The sequence below is a fragment of the Hevea brasiliensis genome, chromosome 2 (genome assembly GCF_030052815.1).
Source record: "Hevea brasiliensis isolate MT/VB/25A 57/8 chromosome 2, ASM3005281v1, whole genome shotgun sequence".
Lineage (NCBI taxonomy): Eukaryota > Viridiplantae > Streptophyta > Magnoliopsida > Malpighiales > Euphorbiaceae > Hevea > Hevea brasiliensis.
The window spans coordinates 76,665,165-76,690,435 of record NC_079494.1 but is presented as its reverse complement, the minus strand read 5'-3'; the positions used below and the strand labels follow the sequence as shown (position 1 = coordinate 76,690,435).

The 25,271-nt window shown below is 33.9% G+C and overlaps 1 protein-coding gene across 7 annotated transcripts in view; it reads right to left on the bottom strand.

The window, feature by feature from the left end:
- LOC110665628 (probable acyl-activating enzyme 16, chloroplastic) overlaps positions 1 to 23,556 on the bottom strand; it is a 60,368-nt gene extending 36,812 nt beyond the window's left edge. For 3 of the 7 annotated variants that reach the window (XR_002496943.2, XR_009143759.1, XM_021825824.2), the window contains exons 1-4: positions 23,166 to 23,555; positions 22,897 to 23,094; positions 19,582 to 19,696; positions 18,547 to 18,634 (exon numbers count right to left, since the gene is read on the bottom strand). Coding sequence is in view for 4 of the 7 variants with exons in the window: in XM_021825824.2 (XP_021681516.2) it covers positions 18,547 to 18,634; positions 19,582 to 19,696; positions 22,897 to 23,094; positions 23,166 to 23,333 (569 nt within the window). In the remaining 3 variants the exon portion in view is untranslated. Of the gene's footprint in view, positions 1 to 18,546; positions 18,635 to 19,581; positions 19,697 to 22,896; positions 23,095 to 23,165 lie in introns of all 7 variants that reach the window. The other 4 variants (XR_009143753.1, XM_021825823.2, XM_021825827.2 and 1 more) reach the window with 2 other exon arrangements.
- Between the last annotated feature and the right edge of the window lie 1,715 nt (positions 23,557 to 25,271).

Sequence of the window (25,271 nt, the reverse complement as noted above, 5' to 3'; positions counted from 1 at the left end):
TCTGAATTTCTAAACTTGAAAAAATCCCATTATCAGAAACCTCTTCAGATGATTCCACTATCTCAGAAACATGTGCGTGAGGTTTGGAAGAACCCGTCCTTTTTCCTCCACACCCCTTAGTTGGACGACCATGTAACTTCTCGCAATATTTCTTCGCATGCCTCGACTTGCCACAATAGTCACAGTGTAAATGATCCTCATCTGATGGACGCTGAGTAGCCTGTGACTGTTCTTTAGAGAAAGCAGCTATCAGTCCTACTTTGTCAACTGGTAAATAATGAATCATGGCATTTCTGCGACTTTCCTCCTGCTGTACATAGGAGTAAGTCTACCTTAACGAAGGCATGGGCTACTTACCAAGAACCTGAATTCGTATCTGATCATACTCTATATTTAGTCCAGCAAGATAATTATAGATCCATTCTTTCTCAACCAATTTCTGAAATTTAACAGCATCTGTAGGACATGTGGTCTGAAAGTCCTGATAGTAGTCTAGTTCCTACCACAAACTAGTCAATTTAGCATAATACTGAGCAATAGTCATCTCACCTTATTTCATACTATGAACCTTGTTTCTCAGCTCATAAATCTATACATCATTCGCAACTTGAGAACAGGTCTGGAAAACAACACTCCAAATGGTAGCTACACTATCCAACAGCTAATACCCACGAACTATATGTGGTTGCATGGAACTGATGAGCCATTATATGATAAGAGAGTTTTCTGATTCCCACTGACTGGAGGTAAAAGTCAAAGTATCTAGTTTCTTATTTTCTTCAGTAAGATACCCCTATAGTCCTCTAGCTTGGATGAACAAAAGACGAGACCTTAACAAAGCAAGATAGATGGCTCCATTAATCTTCACAAGACTAATTTGTAAAGAGGGACTGCCAAAATTAATTTTTAAATCCATTGTCTTTTCCATCAGCCATATTTTAAAAAAGAATAAGAATAAAACACACTAACAGTGGTAAAATTATTCTAATAGTAGAATCCACACAAGGGCAGTACCAAACAAAAGGTTGAACCAATGAACAAAAGCAAACCAACAAAGAGTAACAGGTTAAACAGGGTCACAGCACATGGGTAAGGCTATTGGAAGAAGATTCGGCTAGAAAAGGTCACTGAAAAATGCCCCACACGCCAGCACATGTGAGAGACACCAGAGACAAACAAGGCGCATGTACTCAGAAAAGTGCCGATCGGCGAGTGGGATGTCGTTTGAGGTGGGTGGTGACCTCTAACTCCCGTCATAGGAGGCACTCCAAGTAATGACCTTTGTTATGGAAAGTCAATCAACATGTTATGGAAAGTCAATCACTACATTATTTCTCTGTATATTTTGTATTCTGTATTCCTATTTAGGATTTCTTCCTAATTAGTAGAACACAATTATAGGAACCAATTGTATATATATACCCATGTACAGATTAATTGAAATCAATGAGAATCATCTCTTTCTACATGGTATCAGAGCAGGTCATCAATCTAGGGTGACTATTTGTTTTCACTACCCAGCTCAACCCCCTCATTCCATCACTGTGTGCTGTTGCCTGATCCAGTATTGTTATGGAAAGTCAATCACTATATTATTTTTCTGTATATTTTGTATTCTGTATTCCTATTTAGGATTTCTTATTTAGGATTTCTTCCTAATTAGTAGAACACAATTATAGGAATCAATTGTATATATATACCCATGTACAGATTAATTGAAATTAATAAGAATCATCTCTTTCTACATGGTATCAGAGCAAGTCATCAATCTAGGGTGACTATTTGTTCTCACTACCCAGCTCAGGAGAGACCTTGGTCGCCGACCGGCCGTTTCAACCCCGATCAACATTGCCGGCGTCGTCTCAACCACCCTCATTCCACCACCGTGTGCTGTTGCCTGATCCAGTATAACCATTAAAGGACTTATGAGGTTTGGCTCTCAGATCCTATTTCGGTATTTGCTTGATTTGTGATTTTGGGTTATTTTGCTGCTATAAGCACTTTGGATTAGCGTTTCGGTTAGTTTTCTTTGTCTCAACAAATGGCAGACAATAAGAATATTATTTCTGATGTGATTCCGGTGATGACTAAGATCACGGAACACAAACTTAATGGTTCGAATTACAGGTGGAGTAAGATATTAGGGGTCTATTTGCGTAGCATTGATAAGGATGATCACCTTACTAAAGATCCACCCACTGATGATACACGACAAACTTGGCTAAGGGAGGATGCTCGATTGTTTTTGCAGCTTCGGAACTCGATTCATAGTGAGGTAATTAGTTTAATTAATCACTGTGAATTTGTTAAGGAATTGATGGATTACTTAGATTTTACGTATTACGGTAAAGGAATATCTCCGTGTATTTATGATGTTTGTAAGGCATTCTACCGTCTTTGAGAAGAGGATAAGTCTCTCACGGCTTATTTTAAGGATTTTAAACGGGTATATGAGGAACTTAATGTATTGTTGCCTTTTAGTCCTGATGTGAAAGTTCAGCAGGCCCAACGGGAGCAACTGGCTGTTATGAGTTTTCTTGCAGGCCTTCCTTCAGAGTATGAGACTGCTAAATCTCATATTCTCTCCAGTTCTGAGATTTCCTCTTTGCATGAAACGTTCACACGGGTCCTTCGTACAGAGAGTACTCAATTTTCACAACCTGTCAGTAGTGCTCTTGTTAGCCGTAATCCAAATGGACAACAGGGTAATAGAAGAGGAAGTAGAGGAGGAATTACAGGCAACAGAAGTAATCAGCGTAATAGAGAGGCTAGTTCTAATCAGGACTCAAGAGGAGTCATTTGTTATTATTGCCATGAGCCTGGCCATACAAAATATAATTGTCCGCAACTTCAGAGAAAAAATCAGCGATCACAGATGGCAAATATGGTAGCAGAGAATTCTACAGTATCTTCCTCTGAGAAAACTATTTTGGTATCTGCAGAGGATTTTGCACAATTTTCCCAGTATCAGGCATCTCTAAAGCCTACCAGTTCCCCTGTCACTGCGATCGCTGAGTCAGGTAAATCTACTATATGCCTTGTGTCTTCTTCATCCAAATGGGTTATTGATTCTGGTGCGACAGATCACATGACAGGTAATTCTAGTCTTCTATCTGCTTTTCAGTCTAATCTCACTTCCTCTACTGTTACTTTAGCTGATGGTTCTACTTCTTGTATCATGGGTTGCAGGCGCAAACCCGACTTCGTCAATTTCTTTGTCTTCTGTTTTGTGTCTACCAAAATTCTCTTTTAATCTACTTTCTGTTAGTAAACTTACTCGTACCTTAAATTGTTATGTTTCCTTTCTTCCTGACCAGTGTTTGTTTCAGGATCTTACGACGAAGCAGATTATTGGTAGAGGATGCGAGTCAGGTGGTCTCTACATTCTGGAAAATCATGTACCGCGGTCGCTTGTTTGCTCCAGTACCTTAACACCTCTTGAAGCTCATTGTAGATTGGGTCATCCTTCTTTGTCTACCATGAAGAAGGCGTGTCCTCAATTTGATCTTTATCGATCTAGAATGTGAGTCGTGTCACTTTGCAAAACAACATCGTTTGCCTTCTGTGTCTAGAGTCAATAAATGGGCTTCAACTCCTTTTGAGGTAGATCATTCGATGTTTGGGGTCCTTGTTACATTACATCTAAAACTGGATTTCGTTATTTTGTTACTTTTGTTGATGATTCACTCGTGTTACCTGGTTATATTTAATGAAAAATCGTTCTGAGTTGTTTTCTATCTTTTGTGCCTTTTGTAATGAAATCAAAACTCAATTTAATATTTCTGTGCGCATATTAAGAAGTGACAATGCCAAAGAATACTTTTCAGCACAATTTCAGCCTTATATGACACAAAATGGCATTCTTCATCAGTCTTCCTGTGTGGATACCCCATCCCAAAATGGCGTGGCCGAAAGAAAAAATCGTCACCTTCTTGAAGTAACTCGTGCTCTTCTTTTTCAGATGAAAGTACCTAAACACTTTTGGGCGAATCACGGTTTCCACGGCATGTTTTTTGATCAATCGTATGCCGTCTTCTGTCCTTAATGGGGATATTCCTTATACTACTTTGTTTCCTACAAAATCTTTGTTCCCTATTGAACCCCGTATTTTTGGTTGTACCTGTTTTGTGCGTGATGTTCGTCCACAGGTTACTAAATTGGATCCAAAATCTCTCAAATGTGTCTTTCTTGGGTACTTCCGGCTCCAAAAAGGGTACCGTTGTTTCTCTCCTACTCTTAATCGTTATCTTGTTTCTGCAGATGTCACATTTTTTGAGTCCACTCCATTTTTTCCTCCATCATCTGTGTATGAGAGTCAGGGGGAGGAGGATGATCTCTTAATATATACTGTCCAACCAATGTCTAGTACTCTCCCACAGCCTGTTCCTTCTGTCTCTAGACCTACTCGACCTCTCGTTGTTCATGTTTATTCCAGGAGATTGGAGATTCCTGACTCAGATCCTCCACCAGCTACTTCGTTGGGAGATCCTGTACCTCATACTGATCATGATTCTGATCTAGACTTACCCATTGCTCTTCGTAAAGGTAAACGTTCATGTACTTACCTTATCTCTTCTTTTGTTTCTTATAATCAATTGTCTTCTTGTTCTCGGTGTTTTGTTACTTCTTTAGACTCTGTTACTATCCCTAATACTGTTAATGAGGCACTGTCTCATCCTGGCTTGCATAAAGCCTCCATTTCCTCATTCATAGCATCACAAGAGATAGGGTAAGTACATGAACGTTTACCTTTACGAAGAGCAATGGGTAAGTCTAGATCAGAATCATGATCAGTATGAGGTACAGGATCTCCCAACGAAGTAGCTGGTGGAGGATCTGAGCAGAATCTCCAATCTCTGGAATAAACATGAACAACGAGAGTAGGTCTAGAGACAGAAGGAACGCCGTGGGAGAGTACTAGACATTGGTTGGACAAGATATATTAAGAGATCATCCTCCTCCCGACTCTCATACACGATGATGGAGGAAAAATGGAGTGGACTCAAAAATGTGACATCTGCAGAAACAAGATAACGATTAGAGTAGGAGAGAAACAACGGTACTTTTTGGAGCGGAGTACCCAAGAAAGACACATTTGAGAGATTTTGGATCCAATTTAGTATGTGGACGAACATCACGCACAAAACAGTACAACCAAAAATACGGGTTCAATAGGGAACAAAGATTTTGTAGGAAACAACGTAGTATAAGGAATATCCCCATTAGGCGAAGACGGCATACGATTAATCAAAAACATGCCGTGAAATCGCATCCGTAAAAGTGTTTAGGTACTTTCATCTGAAAAGAAGAACGCAGTTACCTCAAGAAGATGACGTTTTTCTTTCGCCACGCCATTTTGGGATGGGGTATCCACAGGAAGATCGTGAAGAATGCCATTTTGTGTCATATAAGGCTGAAATTGTGCTGAAAAGTATTCTTTGGCATTATCACTTCTTAATATGCACACAGAAATATTAAATTGAGTTTTGATTTCATTACAAAAGGGACAAAAGATAGAAAACAACTCAGAACGATTTTTCATTAAATATAACCAGGTAACACGAGAGTAATCATTAACAAAAGTAACAAAATAACGAAATCCAGTTTTAGATGTAACAGAACAAGGACCCCAAACATCAGAATGAACTACCTCAAAAGGAGATGAAGCCCGTTTATTGACTCTAGACACAGAAGGCAAACGATGATGTTTTGCAAACTGACACGACTCACATTCTAGTACTGATAAAGACTGAAATTGAGGACACAGCTTCTTCATGGTAGACAAAGAAGGATGACCCAATCTACAATGAGCTTCAAGAGGTGTTAAGGTACTGGAGCAAACAAGCGACCGCGGTACATGATTTTCCAGAATGTAGAGACCACCTGACTTGCGTCCTCTACCAATAATCTGCTTCGTCGTAAGATCCTGAAACAAACACCGTCGAAGAAAGAAACAGAACAATTTAAGGTAAGTAAGTTTACTAACAGAAGTCGATTAAAAGAGAATTTTGGTAGACACAAAGCGAAGACAAAGAAATTGACGAGTCGGGTTCAGATTCGAACCCATGACACAAGAAGTAGAACCATCAGCTAAAGTAACAGTAGAGGAAGTGAGATTAGACTGAAAAGCAGATAGAAGACTAGAATTACCTGTCATGTGATCTGTCGCACCAGAATCAATAACCCATTTGGATGAAGAAGACACAAGGCATGTAGTAGATTTACCTGACTCAGCGATCGCAGTGACAGGGGAACTGATAGGCTTTAGAGATGCCTGATACTGGGAAAATTGTGCAAAATCCTCTGCAGATACCAAAATAGTTTTCTCAGAGGAAGATACTCTAGAATTCTCTCGCCATATTTGCCATCCGTGATCGCTGATTTTTCTCTGAAGTTCGGACAATTATATTTTGTATAGCGTGCTCATGGCAATAATAACAAATGACTCCTCTTGAGTCCCGATTAGAACTAGCCTCTCCATTACGCTGATTACTTGCTGTAATTCCTCCTCTACTTCCTCTTTTATTACTGTTGTCCATTTGGATTACGGCTAATAAGAGCACTCTTGACAGTTGTGAAGATTGAGTACTCTGTCTGAAGGACCCGTGTGAACGTTTCATGCAAAGAGGAAATCTCGATCGAGAGAATCGAGATTTAGCGATCTCATACTCGAAGGAAGGCTGTAAGAAAACTCACAACGATTGCTCCGTTGGGCCTGAACTTTCACATCGTGACTAAAAGGCAACAATACATTAAGTTCCTCATATACGTTTAAAATCCATAAAATAAGCCGTGAAAGACTTATCCTCTTCTCTCAAGACAGAGAATGCTTACAATTATCAATAATACGGAGATATTCCCTTACCGTAATACGTAAAATCTAAGTAATCCATCAATTCCTTAACAAATTCACGATGATTAATTAAACTAATTACCTCACTATGAATCGAGTTCAAACTGCAAAACAATCGAGCATCCTCCCTTAGCCAAGTTTGTCGTGTATCATCGATGGGTGGATCTTTAGTAAGGTGATCATCCTTATCAATGCTACGCAAATAGACCCTAAATCTTACTCCACCTGTAATTCGAACCATTAAGTTTGTGTTACGTGATCTTAGTCATCACCGGAATCACATCAGACATAATATTCTTATTGTCTGCCATTTGTTGAGACAAAGAAAACTAACCGAAACGCTAATCCAAAGTGCTTATAGCAGCAAAATAACCCAAAATCACAAATCAAGCAAATACCGAAATAGGATCTGAGAGCCAAACCTCATAAGTCCTTTAATGGTTATATCGATCGTGCAACAAAGACACGGTGGTGGAATGAGGGGTTGAGACGACGCGGCAATGTTGATCGGGGTTGAAACGATCGGCGACCAAGGTCTCTCCGAAATGGGTAGTGAGAACAAATAGTCACCCTAGATTGATGACCTGCTCTGATACCATGTAGAAAGAGATGATTCTTATTGATTTCAATTAATCTGTACATGGGTATATATATACAATTGATTCCTATAATTGTGTTCTACTAATTAGGAAGAAATCCTAAATAAGAAATCCTAAATAGGAATACAGAATACAAAATATACAGAAAAATAATATAGTGATTGACTTTCCAAAACATTGTGATTGACTTTCCATAACACCTCCCAACTCCACTCCCCTCCCCCCTCCCCCCAACCAAAACAGGTTTTGCAGGTAGTAGATGTACAAGCACCTAGGAGAGCTTGAGTATGTTATAAGGATAATTATTGTAATAGTGTTAGATTCATCACAGTTATGTAATATCTTATGTATAAAAGTAAGTTCCAAGTATATATTTATATTATCCTTGTTGTCATGTAATGTCGTGTATAATCCTTTAGTGGATGCATGTTTTATGTTATAGTGTGGGCATGTACATATGGTGTATGATAAAATGTGAATGTGCTGGCCAGTAGAATTGTATAGTTTCATGTGTTAGTGAATTGTTTCCTTTAGAATGAAATGGAAGACCATGATGAAATTTGAATGCATAACTAATGAAATGTTTAAAAGAAAGAGTAGATAATGTCTTACTAATCACACTTAACATGAGTTATGTAATGAAAGTCTACTGGGGCAATCAAAGACCCTCTTAGGTATATACATACCAAGGGTAGACTTAATGATAAAAAGAAAAGCAATGTAAGGGTGATTAACAGGACAGTTAAATTTTAAATGATATGATCATGTAAAAAGGAGTTCCTTAAGGGACCTATTCCAAAATTAATATATGATATGTGTTGAACAGTTGTAAAGAAATAAGAAAGTAAAGGTCTTTGAGTATGCTCTTCCTAGAGGAACAACTCTAAAGAATCCTTTGTTTGACAAAATAAGGTTGTGTGGCTCATAATAGTCTTACAGGAAAGAGCTTAGCTTTGCACAAATAAAGTAAAGTACAGTAATAATGGTAATGAAAGACGGAAACAAAAAAAAAATAATCTGCATAATACACTTAAAAGTTTTAAACTTTTTCTATTGAGTCTGAGTCTTAGGGAGGAAAGAGCCTTTCTTAGACTTTAAGAAAAGTTCTAAATCAGTACAATGGGCCCTTAAGAGGTCAAAGTTTCCAGTTTTAGGCTTACTACCGGTTCCGATAGCCTTAACCTGACCCGTTACCTAGCGCCGGTGACAACCCTCTTACACTTTCATGGGGGAGAAAAAGAACAATAATGATTATTGAAATCATGTTTTTTACTAATATCTGTTGCAATCCCGAGTTGCAATATAACCCCTCTTGATTTTAGTGAGTGGATATTAGGATGCCAAAAGATATTATCCCATCCTAGTGTTAACACTAATAACATCATATTTAGTAATACGCACTTTTCAAGTCTCAAAACTTCCCAGCTAGCCTTGGGAAGAAAACGAATTAGTTAAAAGCCTATTCACTAACATACTCATCTAGATGAGTTTGTTCTATGGCAAAGATATTCTGTGAAAATAAGAAATATTTGATTCTATAAAACAATTCTTCTCAAGTTACCTAATAACCAAATATGGACGTCCTAAAGTTTTCTGAAACTATGGAAGTAGAATTTTAATTGATGGAAATATGGTCTCAATTATGGTACCATCATACTAGTATCAATTACAATGCATAATATTGCACTATATTGACCAAAGTGCATCAATATTAATTGTGCTACCACGAATTAAAAAAAATAAAAAAGGCATCCCTTAGTGCATAAGGCTCTCACTTTATGAAAGTTTGGGAGAGACATCTATCATACAAAATCTTCCGCATGCTTTTTAGCATATTTTAACTAATATTTAACTACAAAAACATCTAAAACAACTATTTGTGACCAAATTATAACTTTCTAGTTTCTAGTCATAATTGGTATTCTATGCAAAAACATTAGGACAACAATCTTTTTAGCATTGCAATAAGATATAAAATTTGTTATTTAAGCTTGAATTATAAATTAAAAAAATTAAAAAAAATGTTTAAGAAAATTATTTTCTAATTATTTAGTAAACATATTATTTCTACATATAAATGGCTAGTTGCCCTTTCTTTCATAAATGGATAATAGTAAAAAACCAAATAAAACTAATGTAGAATAGAAAGTTTAAAATTTTATTTAAAAATTTTAAATATTATAGAATTAGGAAATTCAAAAAGTTTTTATTATTTAGAAATTTTATTATTATTATTATTATTATTATTATTATTATTATTATTATTATTATTATTAAGTCTACTACTTCCTAATTTATCTTACTTCGTATTCCTAATTAGAGTTAAATTAGAGTTTTTATTCCTAATTTGATTAGAGTTGTAGACTCTATAAATAGAGCTAATTTTCCATCATTCAGTAGCTTTAGACTATGATTATTATTGAAATTAATAAAATTGTTGAGCATTAGTTCTCTTTCACAAGGATTGGTCCTTATTCTTTATTTTTTTCTACATCAATTTTGGTATCAGAACCTAAATTCAATCCAATTTCCATAACTTTCAGTAAATTTCCCAAACAGCCCATTCAAACCATCCTTGTTTTAACCTCTCAAAATCTTTGTTGTTTTTATTATTTGAAAAAAAAAATAAAAAACTCAAAGAACCAGACAAAAGCCTCACGACCCAAACCCACCACTGCCCCTTCACTAGTCACGGTCTGAACCCCGGAGCCACTGCCAATCCACCGGCTATGTCTAGGCGACCCTTCTAGTGCCTCCGATCACCTACAGCCAGTGTTATTAAGGCAAAAGCCGACAATAAGGTAACAAGATACCTTATGACCTTAAGCGAGAGACGAAGCGAGAGCCTTTTTGAAGCAAGGCGTGGGCCTTTTTGAAGCGAGGCACCATAACCTAAGTATATATATATATATATATATATACACACACACACACACACACACACACACACACATACATACACACACACCTTTAACATAAAAATATCATACAAGTAAATTAATCATAATGCCAAAAAAATATAAACAGAATAATGTGTAGGCATGGTCGAAAAACTGAAAGGATGAACTCCCTCATAAATCGGTGATTGAACTGTAAATTATAACTTCAATCAACAAATATAAGATTCACAGTAAATATTTCACTAGAGAGCTAGTCCACCAATAAATATGCCTCCTCACATGCATGCCCCAATAACAACGAGAACAAAATGGTATGAAAATGTTTAAATTCACACAATATTGAAACATTGTAGAAGTCTTGATTCCTAAAAATATTTTCATATCTCAATTTCAAGGATATCATATCACAATACCCATTTAACAAAAAGCATATCACAATCACAATACCTATTTAATAAAAAATGAAACAGCAAATTAAAAAAAATAATAAAAAAATTAAAATAAAACAAAAATTTTTAAAAAAATACAAGCGTTGTACTACTGCTGTAAAGATGGCATGATGAGAGAACAAGAGAAAAAGAGAGAAAAAAAAGAAAGAAGAGAGAAGCAAAGAAAAAAATTAAAAAGGAAAAAGAATGAAGTGCTGCTTTGGTGTGGCTAAGAGAAGAAGAGAGAAGGAGAAGGAGAGAAGAAAAAGAATAGAAAAAGAAATACCTTATTGTGGTCTCCAGGGCTCTATCAATGTGAAAGAAGACAAACAGTTTAAGGTTTTTTAACTTTACGACGTTTTAAAAAATATTAGAAAAAAAATAGAAAAGTTTCAGTTATTTTTAGGAGGCGTCACCTTTCAAGCCTCTTGCCTCTCAGCTTGCAGCCTTTAGTGCTTTCCCTAGCACATGCCCACTAGCCTTAGCAAGGCAAGGCGTCAGGGGCCCACCTGGCCTCGCTTAGTGCGTAACCTCGCCTTTAACAACACTGCCTACAGCTACCCAGAAAAGAAGATCCGACCAGGTCATATCCTAACCCAAATCTAGACCCGCAAGCTTTTCAGATTTCTCCAGCATCTAAACACCCTCCCCACATCGCCGGCCAACAATCTTTCATTTCCCATCGTTAAAACTACCATCCGATGCTCCTACCATAAGTTTCCATCGATTCAAGTCAAATCCAACTTTGAACCCGCAACAGCTTGAAGTAGATCTCGCGCAGTTAATGTGAGCTGCGTAGCACCAGATCTATTCCACTTCTGGACACCTCCACAACTTGGCAGCCTTATCATCTTCTCATGCCATTTTAGCAATATTGGACGAGTTTTACGGTAACAACGATTGTTAATACTAATATGAGCTTTTGATTTGTGTTTTTAACACTTAAAGAAGTGGTTTGATAATGGACAACATAACGACCTTAATGATTCATCAGTACAACTAGATGAGTTATGGGTTAGATTCAAGGAATACAAACTGAAATTGATGGATATTATGAACAGCTTGATAAAATATCTTATTTGATAGATTTATATGGTGGCACTAATTATGTTCCTTGTAGTTTATTTGATGAGTATCAAGATATACAAATAATCTTACAATATAGGTAGAAAGCACTTGAAGAGTGCAAGAATGAGCATCATGTTCAACATACTCATCAAAAAGGTAAGGATAAAGAACTTAAAAAATTTGGAGCATGGAAAGAAGCACATTTGTTTCAATTGAGAGAAAAGTTGGATGCAATAAAAAGTATTCAAAATATAAAGACAAAAAGTCTTGAAAAAGCAAGGCAATAACAAGAATAACAACAAAAACAGAAGCTTGAATTCGAAAAGCAACTTGATATTGAAGATGAAACTGAAAAGAAGCAACCTAAAGAACCCAAGTTTGAAGAGTCTAAAATTGAAAAATCCAAAGTTTTGATTGTTGAACTTTCACCTATTGAAGAGCTTATTCCAAAGCATTGAGTTGATCAAGCCGTGGAAACTCGAATTGAAATTGAAGAAAATCAACTTCTGGAACCAACAAAAGGATTTGAAAATTGGAATCTTGTTCCTAAGAACTTTTCAACTATTGTTCTTACTGATTTTATCTGTCCATATGTCTCCAGGAATACAAAAAAGAGTGCAAACTTCTTTAAGTCAATTTTGTTTCCGCCATCCAAGAAGATGCTATTGTGTGTTCTCCTCGCTTAGTTTCAAATCCTTCCACACTTTAGAACTCAAGGTCGAGTTTTTTCCAACCAGAGAAGAACAATTCAAAATAAGAAGTTTAGAATTTTATTTAGCAATTTTAAATATTATAGAATTAGGAAATTTAAAAAGTTTTGATTATTTAGAAATTTTATTATTTAGGTTTATTATTTCCTAGTTTATCTTATTTAGTATTCCTAATTAGAGTTGAATTGAGGTTTTTATTCCTAATTTGGTTAAGATTGTAAGCTCAATAAATAAAGCTAATTTTCTATTATTCAGTAGCTTTGGATTATGATTGTTATTGAGATTAATAAAATTGTTGAGAATTAGTTCTCTTTCACAAAGATTGGTACTTGTTCTTTATTTGTTCTATATCAAAAACATTCGAAGAAAGCTTACTAGACATTAGGCAATGCAACCAATGAAAACTAGACTTAAGAAAATTAAGATCTTTCATTCAGATTTCATATTATAATTAGGAAGTTTAGGTTTCTATTATTAAGAAAATTTAATTAGGAAGTAGTATTTTAATTATTTATGAATTCTATTGTTTAGAATTTCCTAGTTAGTGTTGGTTTTATATTCCTAATTAGGGTTGGTTTAGTGTTTTATTATTTTGGGATTCCTAGTCCTAGTAGTAGGATTAGTTATTAGTCTATAAATAATTATGTAATTTAGATATTTTCCTAGAGAGCTTATTATGATTATTGTTGAGAATCCCTAAATTATCTTTGAAATTTCTTTCTATAATTAGATTATTCCAAAAACATGAATATTCCTATTTGTTCTCCTATAAATTCTCTCTTTCCAGTTTTATTCCTTTCCATTTTTATTCTTGATTCGTAGGGATTTAGTTTACTACTTGTAACTATAAATGTATTGATTACCTAAATATGTGAAAGATTTTACTTTCACAATTATTATTGACAATTGAGAATTAAATAAAATTTCAAGAGTTTTGTTCTTTTCCCTTTGATTATTCTATTGATATTACATCACTAGGACTTTATAAGAAGAAAAGAAATGGGAAAAAGAAAATACACATACACTAGTAAGAATGGCAATGGGTCAAGTATAGGCCCTGTCATATTTCTAGGTAGCGCAAGTTTAGGTTAGATCATGTATGATCTGACAAAAGGAACACAAAAGATTAAGGACCATTTGGTAGCTAAACACTATGAGGTATCAAACAAGAAACAAATAAACAAGGCAATTCTTTCTAAGATGGTAAAGTAGAAGAAAACGAAAACAACACTTTAACTTGCTAACAATATTTTCGTCTAAAGAGAACAAAGTGAACTAGAATTGGAAAACGAACGAACTAGATGAAGAATGCAACACGCACACGCCACACAAGGAAAAAACACAACTCTTTTTACGGTTTTTATGTTTAAAGAATACGAACAAGACAATAAAGAAAGGCAAAAAGAAGAATGATAAACTTGCAAATGCCTTTAATAAGTGAAGGCACGCCACAGAGAAACAAGCAAGGTTTTGGAATGGTAATCCTTGATAAGTTGAACACGCCACAAGAACGTCCCAATCCAAGGTAGATGCCACTCCCAAGGGAGATAAGTCAAAGTATTTCACCACAATCACAATAGATTGATAAGAAATAAAATTGGCAGCAATTTGCTAAAACTCTCATTAACTTCTTATGAAACACATTACATACGGTGGCCTATTTATAGGCATAAGAACATGAACTAAAAAGGAAGAAACTAGTAATAACTCTTTAGGAAATTACAAGTATTATGTTAAGATATTACTGTAATTTAGCCTCAATTAGTTCTTGTAATTAAGTAGGATTTATTGTAATATTGTATTTTATTAGTTAGGCCAAAATCTGTAAATCTTCCTATTTTGTATTCACGTAAATCCTATAAAATCCAGTCAAGCTTGAGAGAAATTATCAAGCTTTTCACAACTATTTCTCTTTTTTCTATCTTCTTACATGGCATCAGAGCCTAAAAAAATAACTAATTTTCTTCTTTTGTTCTTCAGTCCCAAAAGACAAAAAGGGGTTGCCTTCTTAGTTAACCAAATTCCAGAGGGAGGCGGACTACACCACTGGTCCTACAAGTTACCCTAGCCACCAGCGAGTTAGCCCCTAGAAGGCCGGCACCAGAATCCTCGCCGTCAGGTCACACATGTCGCCGTAGCAATTCTGGCGCTAATACACGGATTGGTGCGTGAGCAAGATTCCGGCGACATTTCTTGCCGGATCAAATGCCAAACGACTTGTCTACTTCTAGTGAGTCTTCTCAGTCACACACCCAGCCTTGGGCTTCTTCCTTTCTTCCATCCAAAGACTAACAGTAACTTGATCTTATTCTTTTCTAGATTTCATCCCTTCAACATGACAGAAAAAGGGGATTCCTCAATCACAGGTGCACTCAAGTCAATTTTGTCTACTATTTCCAGCTCTCCGATTATTACTACTATGAAATTACAAGATAGTAATAATTATAAGTCATAGTTTGCATTAGTACAGTTATGGTTTATGAGTCAGGGTTATAATGATCATTTAGTTAAGAATGCTAATGATATTGCTGCTATTGATAGAATAAACTAGAACAAGGTCGATGCAAAATTGTGTAGTCTTTTATGGCATTCACGTGACCCTAAACTACTTCACTTGTGTCAATCATGCAAGACCTGTATTATGGTCTAGACTAAGACCAAGACTCTCTATGTTAATGATGTGCAACGCATACACAAAGTGGCCTCTGATATTGTCCACTTATACCAAAATCACCAAGATATGGCAAGTTATCTAGGACAAGTAGAGACACTAAAAGATGAGTTCAACTCTCTTATGCCCTTCTCTGACAGTGTTACTAAACAAGAACAACAACAATGGATTATTCAGTAACACTGTCAGAGAAGGGCAAAAGAGAAATTAATCAATACAATTATTAAAATTCTTTAGTGAACTTATTTGGTTATAACTTCTTCAAGAATTGGGATATGGGGAAGTCAAAGCATATGAAGTTAATGTGTGACAATCAAGTTGCCCTTCATGAAGTTTTTCATGAAAGCACCAAACATATAGAGGTGAATTATCATTTTATTAGATAAAAAATTTAATCAGGATGCATTGCTACCAGTTTTGCCAATTCAAAAGACCAATTAGCAGATGTGTTCACTAAGTCTCTACAAGGTGCTAGGATCAAATACATTTGCAACAAGCCTGAAGCATATGACATGTATGCTCCAGCTTGAGAGAGAGTGTTAAGATATTATTGTAATTTAGCCTAAATTAGTTCCTGTAATTAAGTAGGATTTATTATGATACTGTATTGCTATTAGTTAGGCCAAAATCAGTAAATCTTCCTATTTTGTATTCCTATAAATCCTATAAATTCCCGTCAAGCTTGAGGAAAATTATCAAGCTCTTCACAACTATTTCTTTTTTTAAATAAGAAGAAACTAGAGATTACATAATAGGAAAATAAGACAAAAGCTTCCTCATTAGTATGTTGGCTAAATCTTTGAAGAAAAGGCATGAAAACACACATCCAAATAAGAAAGAAGTCTCCCAAAGTAGGCAATCTCCCTTTGGACGAATTTGAAGAAGGTGCATGTTTGAAAAATGAATTTGCTTTTATTTAAAGAGATTATTCCTTAATTGTAAAGTGCCTTAACAAATCTTCTTTTATTGTGAAGTTATTCTTTGACTTGTCAAAGTTCAAAAGGCATGAAGAATGGGAGAAAGGAGTCTTACATGCCACTTTAACTTGGTCCAAGTCCAAGTCTCACTTGGTTTTCAATTCCAATATGCCAAGGAGGCTTCACATGGCACTTAAGACTTTGACTTTTCTACACTGATCCTTTCTAGGTAGCCCTATACACGCTCAAAGAGTTCTTTCATCGTGGACTCGATCTTTTCTCTCCGAGGCCTAAAAATGCAGTTCATCACTCAGCCCATTAACTCGCCGCACTTAGGTTTATCTTTTTGAGCCCAAACAAACTTAACTATTCAACATTAATGCAACAAAAGCTTTTGTAAGAAGATTTTTGTCAATTTCTATCAACAAGGTGCATAAAGGGATAGGGCTTATATGCTATACCAAGTAATCAAATCTAAGGACCTAATTGGGATCACTGAATGATATATTACACACTATCATGATTAAAACTAAGCTTGGAATACTTTCTTAGCAAAGAACCTCAAAACTCAGTTTCTACAATTTTGGGTGATTTTCTAATTGACTAAACTACAACCAACATAAATGAAAATTTAAGAGTTATGGTGGAGTTCCCTATAACCTGAAGGCTTCAAGCTAAGGATACATGGATAGCAATTCTTATAATTAATCGGATAGAGATAAAGATGTTTAACTAAACAGCTAACCTGCTATGACCATTTTCATTTGTCTATGTCAACCCAACAATAGAAAATTTCAAAGATTTTTAAGGAAAATATCCTTTCAAAAAAGGAAGAAGATTGTACATGGGATTAGACATTCTCCATTCATTTACAAGTAAAACAAAGAATATAAAAAGAAGAGGGTAAATTACTCAAACCACCTTAAGTTACTCATAAATTGTATAAATCACCCCTTTTATTTTGAAAAAATATAAAGAAACCCTTTAGTACACAAACTATTCAGTAAGCTATTAATACAAGTTAAACATTATGCTACTGCCCATAAAAAAACAAAACGGGCAATGAAAGTTGATTTTTATTGAGTAAAAAAACAAATTGTATTGTTAAAATTTCAATATAGGGGTGGTTTATGTACTTCTTTTTCAAAATAAAAGTGTTTACATAATTTAATGATACTAGAGTAAAGTAATAGACAATGTAACTTACACAAACAAAAAAGAATTAAAAAAAAAAAAAGCAACACTCCTTGGTCATATTGATTACAGACCTAGAGTAATATAAGAATAAAATTCTATTCCAAGACGCTACAAATGCAAAGATTGATTCTTAAAAATTCAGGCATCCCCATCAATCCAAAAATCCCAATTATAATAAATGCTTCACTGTGCTAATGTCTCTTTGCAAACTTCGTTCTTTTAAATCCTTGAATCTTTTTATTTCAAAAAACCTTCCTATGTCTCAACCAATGCCCCCAAAAAAAAAAAAAAAAAAACCATTTTGAAATAGATCAAAAAAATATTGTGATGAAAAAAAAGGTTAAAATGCGACCATTGCCTTTTTAAATACGTAAAAAGGACATGAAGCAATAATGACTCTTGCCCCTCTTAAAATAAAAATCACAATTCACAAAATAATCCCCCTTGCTCTCCCTATTGCCAAAACAAAGAAAATTCCCCATAATTTTCTAACTTCTCTAACTACCCCATCTAAAATCATTTAACAAACAGAAAATACAATTTTATAAAGAAAAATGGGCAAATGAAAATAAGACAACCTCTTCCATTAGATAAATGATATATCCCCTTTCAACCATCACACCACTCAAAAATCCTACAAACTAGAATATCCCTAAAGAATACAAAATGTGGATCATCACATAAAGGCAACCTCAGAACTGCAAAAAATTTATAAAAGTTTCAAATTTGATTGGAATGCCATCAAACCCTAGAATTCCATCCCTTTTTTTATTACATTGCTATCCTTCTCCCTTCCCATTCTCTCCCTCCTTTTGATCCTCCAGCAAACTTTTTTGTTTTCTGCACTACTTTTTGAAGTGCTGGATTCATCTTCACATCCATGGAGAACTTATCTCATTGGCTTCTACATCTTTTAGTCATACATGCATAAACCCAACCCTTTTTCTGCTATATATCAAATCGCTAACATGCCTAAATGCACAAGTTAAAGAAATCATTACAAGACTGGTAGGCACATTACTCAAATCTGCCCCAAATGTATTTTTGCAAAACATTTAGTAAGGAAAACATTGGCAAGTGGCAACAACCAATAATTTATGTATAAATATTAAATCAAGCTCCTTGATAATTTATTTCTGAATATCGCAAACACAAGTAAATAGGAAAAAGGAATAAACTGAAAAGGGAACCTTTATCCCTAACCTTTCAGAGTGATTGTATATTTGTAATAGCTCTTCAACGGAAGATCTTGATCCCCTCACAGTATTAATTGCACCCATTGCCATCATACCTAGGACAAAATACATGTATTCAAAACTTCAGTAGTTCAAACACAAATAAGAAATACAACAGATGAGAAGTCCAACAAAGTACCATTCGTGGACACTATTTTTATCTACAAATGAAACTATGAGACAAAAATGTCAAAAATTGTTAATTTGAAAGGTAGTTCATGGATACAATAAAACTGACCATATTTACCAGTTGCATACTTTAAATACTAGATATTATGGTTTTTTTTTTTTAACTGAAAATCATTATTACCACATGGAAGATGGAAAGACAGCCCCAAGGTTGCTATCGATGTGTAATTGATGATTTGTAAGTTCTAAAAGATACATACGAAACAAATTTCCTAGTTTCTCTCAGTTGAAGAACACCAGAAGTGAATCTATGTCATGTAAGCAAAAAAGAATGCCTTAAGTTTCACTTGTTAAGAGGCAATATAGAAACCTTTTCATTGTGAACTTTTCATATATAAGTCTTCATAAAATTTAGATAAAAGAATAGAGATTACAAATTTTTTAGCCTTCTTATGCGGCCTTCTAGAAGCACAATGCATCATAAAATCACCCAAAAAAAAAAAAAACTACCTTACCTTAAAAAAGGCCTCTAAAGTAGTGTCAGGAATGTCTATGGTGATTGTATAGTGATTGGAAATTCATGTTTCTTTTGTAAAGAGATGCAAATGTATGGAAAAGATAGAAGAAGAGGTCATGAATAGTCTATGTTCACCACTCCAATATTATCAACATAGGAGACTTGCTGACCGAAAAAAAGTTCCAGTAGTGACCACAACCATATATGGCTAAGTAAGGAACCAGCATAGACTTAAATAACTGTGCTCGCTGACTCACAAACACACACACACACACACACACACACACACAGAATATTGCAAGACAGGAGGAAGGCTTAACAAGAACTTAGCAGTCAGATATTGAAACTGCCATGTACCTTGATCTGCTACAAGCCACCGACAAGAATTATCAGCAAAAAGAGCTAGTTTCTCATTGGGCTTTACTCCAACAACTCTTAAACCTTCAGAAAAATGCAAAATTTCCTGCTCCAACTGCAATTTAGAAGGAAGAAGAAAGATTTGATGAGAAAGATACTGAGAATACACAGTAACTTGCTTTGTTCAAATGATGAAAGAACCACAAAGCATTGAAAAATGAATCAGCATCAATAGGAGAAAAAAAAATCAAGAGTTAATAAAAATGAACCAAATGAATGGTCACACTCGTTAACATGAGTCCTAAGTTAGTTTGCTAGTTATACATCAGGAACATGGATCAAGCAGTATACCTTACAAAACAATCAACTTATTTACAGATCAGCCAAACCAAACATAGAATCAAATGGTAAATTTAAAAAAGTTATTCTTTATCTAGTTGATAAACATATAGAAAGATTTAGAAACTTATTCTCATACCAATAAGATCACTAGTAAAATCATATAAGGTCATTTACTTAGTGCCTCCAAACATTGAAATAATCCTATTACTTCAATTTTTTTTTTTTCAATATTCAAAGAGGTTAATGGAAATAGGTGAATCCAAAGCAACTTCAAATATCCATATTAAAAAGGTCAAATACAAAAGTTCACCAATGAACTTCATCAAAACAGTCTTGTGGCACCCTCATCTGTCAAATCGTCCCATCTCACACCTCAATTTGCAAAAAGTGGAATTAAGTGAACCCTGCATCCTTCCTAACAGAGAGCGCGCTATACAATCACGCTAACGTGTCAAAATAGAGGTCATTTTGAAGATGATTGTTGTTCTAGCAGTAACAATTTCCAATCGGACTTCCTTCCGATTGCTTCCGTGGTGTTGGTTCAATTGGTAACCTTTAAATGGGTTTCATGATCAAATCAGGATTTTTCCACCTTAGAGAAATTAGCTCTTTTAAAAACTTCTAAGGGATTTAGGAATCTTATCCCTTAAATTAAGGAAAATCTCATCAATTCTAACAGAATTATTGATTTACTTTTCATTTTAGTCATTTTGCTACTAGTTTTAAAAAATTCACAGAATCGACTGACGATTTGTTCCATTTCAACCAGATTCATCCCATTTCCATTTCACTGTTTCCATTTCCCAAACTTTTCTCAATTCTGTTATTTAAATACATGGTCTTTAAATACTTAAGCCCATCATACTCAATTACTGAGTCTCCGATTAAAAAAAAATTCCCACAATCATTGCCTTCTGGATTGTGTGATGCAATTCAATCATAGGTGGGAAGCATAAACCTTGTTTTACTGTTAACTGATATTGTTCATAGTGCCTTAACTGCTCTGCAAACTGCACCTATAATGAGTTTTCCTTGTGCTATTTTGCTGCCTAGTTATTCTTGGTTACATATTCTGGTTATCTAGGTTTCTGAGCTTTCTACCATTCAAATAAACCCAAAACAATGATTTAACAATCAGCTCTGAAAGCTGTCCTACATCAGATCAAGTCAAATGATTTTATTTTCTTCATTTTTATACTGTTCGTTTCTATTTGTATGTGTTAACAGGTTGGTCAAATAACTCATGTTTTGGATGTTGGTACCCTTTTTCTTTCTTTTTATTTTTCTTTCCTTTTTATTTCCTTCAGTGGATTAAAAAACATATATCATTCAATGGCAAATAGTGTTAATGATTCCCAGAAAGTTGAATTGTTTGGTTTCTTACAAAGAAAATTGTGTTCACTATCTTCCAAACAAAATCACTATTTTTCACATGCTCAAATACATCATACAAGACAATTAAAGAAAAGTAGACAACTGGGCCATCTTAAGAATTGCAGTGTAAAAGATGTTGTATCCATATCAAAGCACTCATCCATGTCTCTAACTGCACAATCCCTTTTTCTTTTCGTTCTTTTGGTGGGAACAGTTGATGTCCATAAATTCTAAGCAGTTACAAAACCTTGCAGCAATAACATATCCAAATGCACAAAAATGTCCCAAAAAAATAAATGATAAGAATCATATAGTTGACTTAGCAAATTCTATCACCCTTTGTTTTCTGACATGGACAGGCCTGGTTGGTTCAACTAGAAAACCCGGGAATCGATCCCTTGGCAGGTCCAATTTACCCTCCAAACCCATTTTTTGAAAAAAAAAAAAACTGTTTAAAACCCTCTGAACCATTGGGGAAACAATGAATCAGTCAATCTGAAGTGGGTTTAACAAGTTGGATGGGTCTCACTTAAAAAACATGATGCCAACCCAGGGTTCAAACTGCAGACCCATAGTAAACTTAAAAGTTAGTTGCTATATGAACTACACCAAAATTTTACATTTTTTCTTCCACAATATATATTATTTAATTTATTTTGATATTGTTAAATTAATTTATTTTATTTTTATCTTAATTTTTCATAATGTGAAAATATATCAATTTTCTTTAATTTATTGTGCTATACAATTAATTTTAGAAGAAAATTATATATTGCAATTTACTAGATTTATTTTAATATTTTGGTGTATTATATGGTTACTTGTTTAAAACAAAGTAAAATTACTTTGTTTCAAAAAATAAGGTGATTTAATGAAATTTTATAATTCATCTCATTAAATTTTTTTAAAATGATTTTTGTTTCCATAAAGTAGTCGATTACGAAAAATTTATTAACTTAACAGGAAAAAAAAAATCTCATAAAAGGGCATATATAATTTTTTGAACAATATTAAAAAATATTATAAATAAAATTAAACAAGGTATACTTATTTAAATTTCACATTTAACATCTATTATTTTAATTAAAAGGTTACAAAAAATATGACAATTTATGATATTGAAAAAATCTTATTTTTTGTTAAGTTAATAAATATTTCATAATCGACTACTTTATAAAAAAAATCATTTTATAAAAATATAATAAGAAGAATTATAAATTTCATTAAATCACCTTAATTTTCATAATAAAGTAATTTTATTTCATTTGAAACAAATAATCATGTAATAAACCTAAAATTTTTTTATAAAATATAAAAGTTATTAATTTTGATATAATTTAATACACTATTATAAACTGTATAATATATATTTAATATTTATTAAATAATATACCAGATGAATAATATATTTAAGACCGAAGCTTTGAAAACCTTGCTATCACCGACTCAAAAATATATAGTTCACGACAAAAAAGTACAATATGAAGTATTTCAGAGCTCAGACTGAAAAATTTCCTACTTACACTGTTCCTCAATCAAAATAACACCATCCAAAAAGCGAGTAAACAAGAATTCATAATCAAGTAAAACAGAACTAACCTCTTTATAAGTCAGTTTAGTTGGTGGGTCATGATAAGGATCCACCAGTGCAACCCGATCACCGTATTTCTCAGCGGAAGTCCTCCAAATGTCAGGAACTGCTATCCACTCATCAGAAGCCAAGGCACCATTGCTTTTACTCGTAAGCAATGCCTTTTCTAGGCAAGGGGAACACTTTCTCACCTTCTTTTCCTCTACCTACCAAACCAAACCCACCCCATTATTTCAATTCCCCAACAGGAAAAAAATTTTAAAAATTCAGAAAATACCTTGGATTCGCAATAAACTCGCAATCCACCCATCGAAGAGAGTCTATTGCATGTTTTAAGCAAGATTCTGTTGTATTTCTTGACATTATACAAGAATCGAGGAGCGGGAGCGTGTCTTCGATCACAAGAGATGGAGTAGATGAGGCTAGTAGTTGTCACACAAGCCATCGCCTTTGCTATCAATCCTCAAACTCCAATACTTAAACCTGCACGCACACAGTGATGCTTTTTTATGTACAGAGAGTAGGAGAGAAGAAGAAGGGTGATGTCCTTGCGATGATCTTTGGCCTTTTTTTTTAATTTAATACGCGAAATGGAATGATTTCATTTTTCAGGTGCAATCAATTATGGAAGTGGAATTCCCAGAGAAGGAAAAAGCCGCCCTGCCAAGTGTGAAATCACAAGGTTTTATTCCGTAGAAGTAGTAGAGTAGGACCGGGGTGGAGTGTGAGCCCCACATGGGACCCACATGATGGGGATGATCATCACATCTCTGCAACGGCTTCTAGATAGAAACAAATTCTCAATGCAAAGATATTTATCCTTGACAGGGGTAGGCATGGGACAAGTCAAAGCCAGACAGGCCATTTGGATAAATGGAAAACCAACGGAAAGAAAGTGATGATGGAAAAAAATATAGTCTAGAATACTCTCTTTATTTGGATATTTGGATAAGTGAAATAAAATAAGGAATGACAAATAAAACATATATTTCTTCGGATAATTTTTCAATTCAAAGAAAAAGATTGAAAAAAAGAAATTTTGACTTTTAAATTGGAAAATTATATAAATGTCCTTTATTTTTATTATCATTGTCTTTTTGTCTTTTTTTTTTTATAGTTTGAGTAAAATAATAATTTAATTATCTTCTTTTTACTTATCTATGTATATAATTTATAATAAAAGTATAAATAATATAAATGAGGAGTGAATTTTTAAATTGAGTAAAATATGTAGTATAAATAAGGAGTGAACTTTTGAATTGATTAAAATATTTTTAAAATTATTATAAATTTAATAATAATAATAATAATAGAATTGAAGTAATATACATGAAAATTAAATAATTATTTAATTAAATATTAATTTAATAAAATTTCTATTAAATTAATATTATAACTAAATGTATTAGTGAAAACGGCATTCAAATGATACTAAAATTCATAATTAAATTTAAATTGAAATATCATTTATTTTATTAACTATTTATTTAATTGAATTCAACTTAAAATAGAATGTAATTCACAATTAAATATTATTTATAAACATATTAATTGAACTCAAATTTAAATTGAAATAAGATTTATCTATAATATACAAAAGTATATTTAATTTAATTACTAAAAATATTATTTAATTGGTGAAACTATTTTGACCTTGCTCGAGAAATTCTACCATTACAGATTCAACAAGTATTTAAATTTTACTCAAAGGAAATGAAAAGTCTTGGAATGGATCTTTTACTTTCATTTTCTTTTACCTTTAGAATTCCATGGATTCTCTCATGGGCCTTTGATGTTAGAGAAGTATCAAGCTCTTATAATTTTGTTTTACAGCGAACTTTCAGAGTTAAATGGTAGCCTCAGTTCAACATTAATCAAGGTTGCCAAGACACTGTTATGAAATGGTTACAATATCATGGAGTCGAAGCTCAACTAGCTTCTACTCCAAATCAACCAGAATTTTTAACATGAAAGAGTAAGTTTCAATCATTTTTAGCAGGTGCTAAAATTCTTGAAGATTTTATACAATTGTTAAAGCAAGCTTATTCGAAAATCTTTGGATCTTCAGAAAAGGATGATGATTCAGATGATAAAATTAACTTGAACAAATAATTATTAATGAAGCCAGACAGGTAGAAGAATCTTGTAACACCCTCACTTTAGGTAGTTCATTATATTCTACTATTTCGATGACTAACGTCTATTCGGACAGTCAGAGTGTCTGGAACCACACTTAAACTAGAGTGAGGAGTCATAAATTACTTGAATAAAGGTCAAGTAAAATTAAAGGAAAATAAAAGAAGCGAAGTACAAATCGGTTAAATGAGCAGGAGATCCCAGCGATGGATAACCTTACTAAGAAGTAACTGAAAATTCAGTTGAC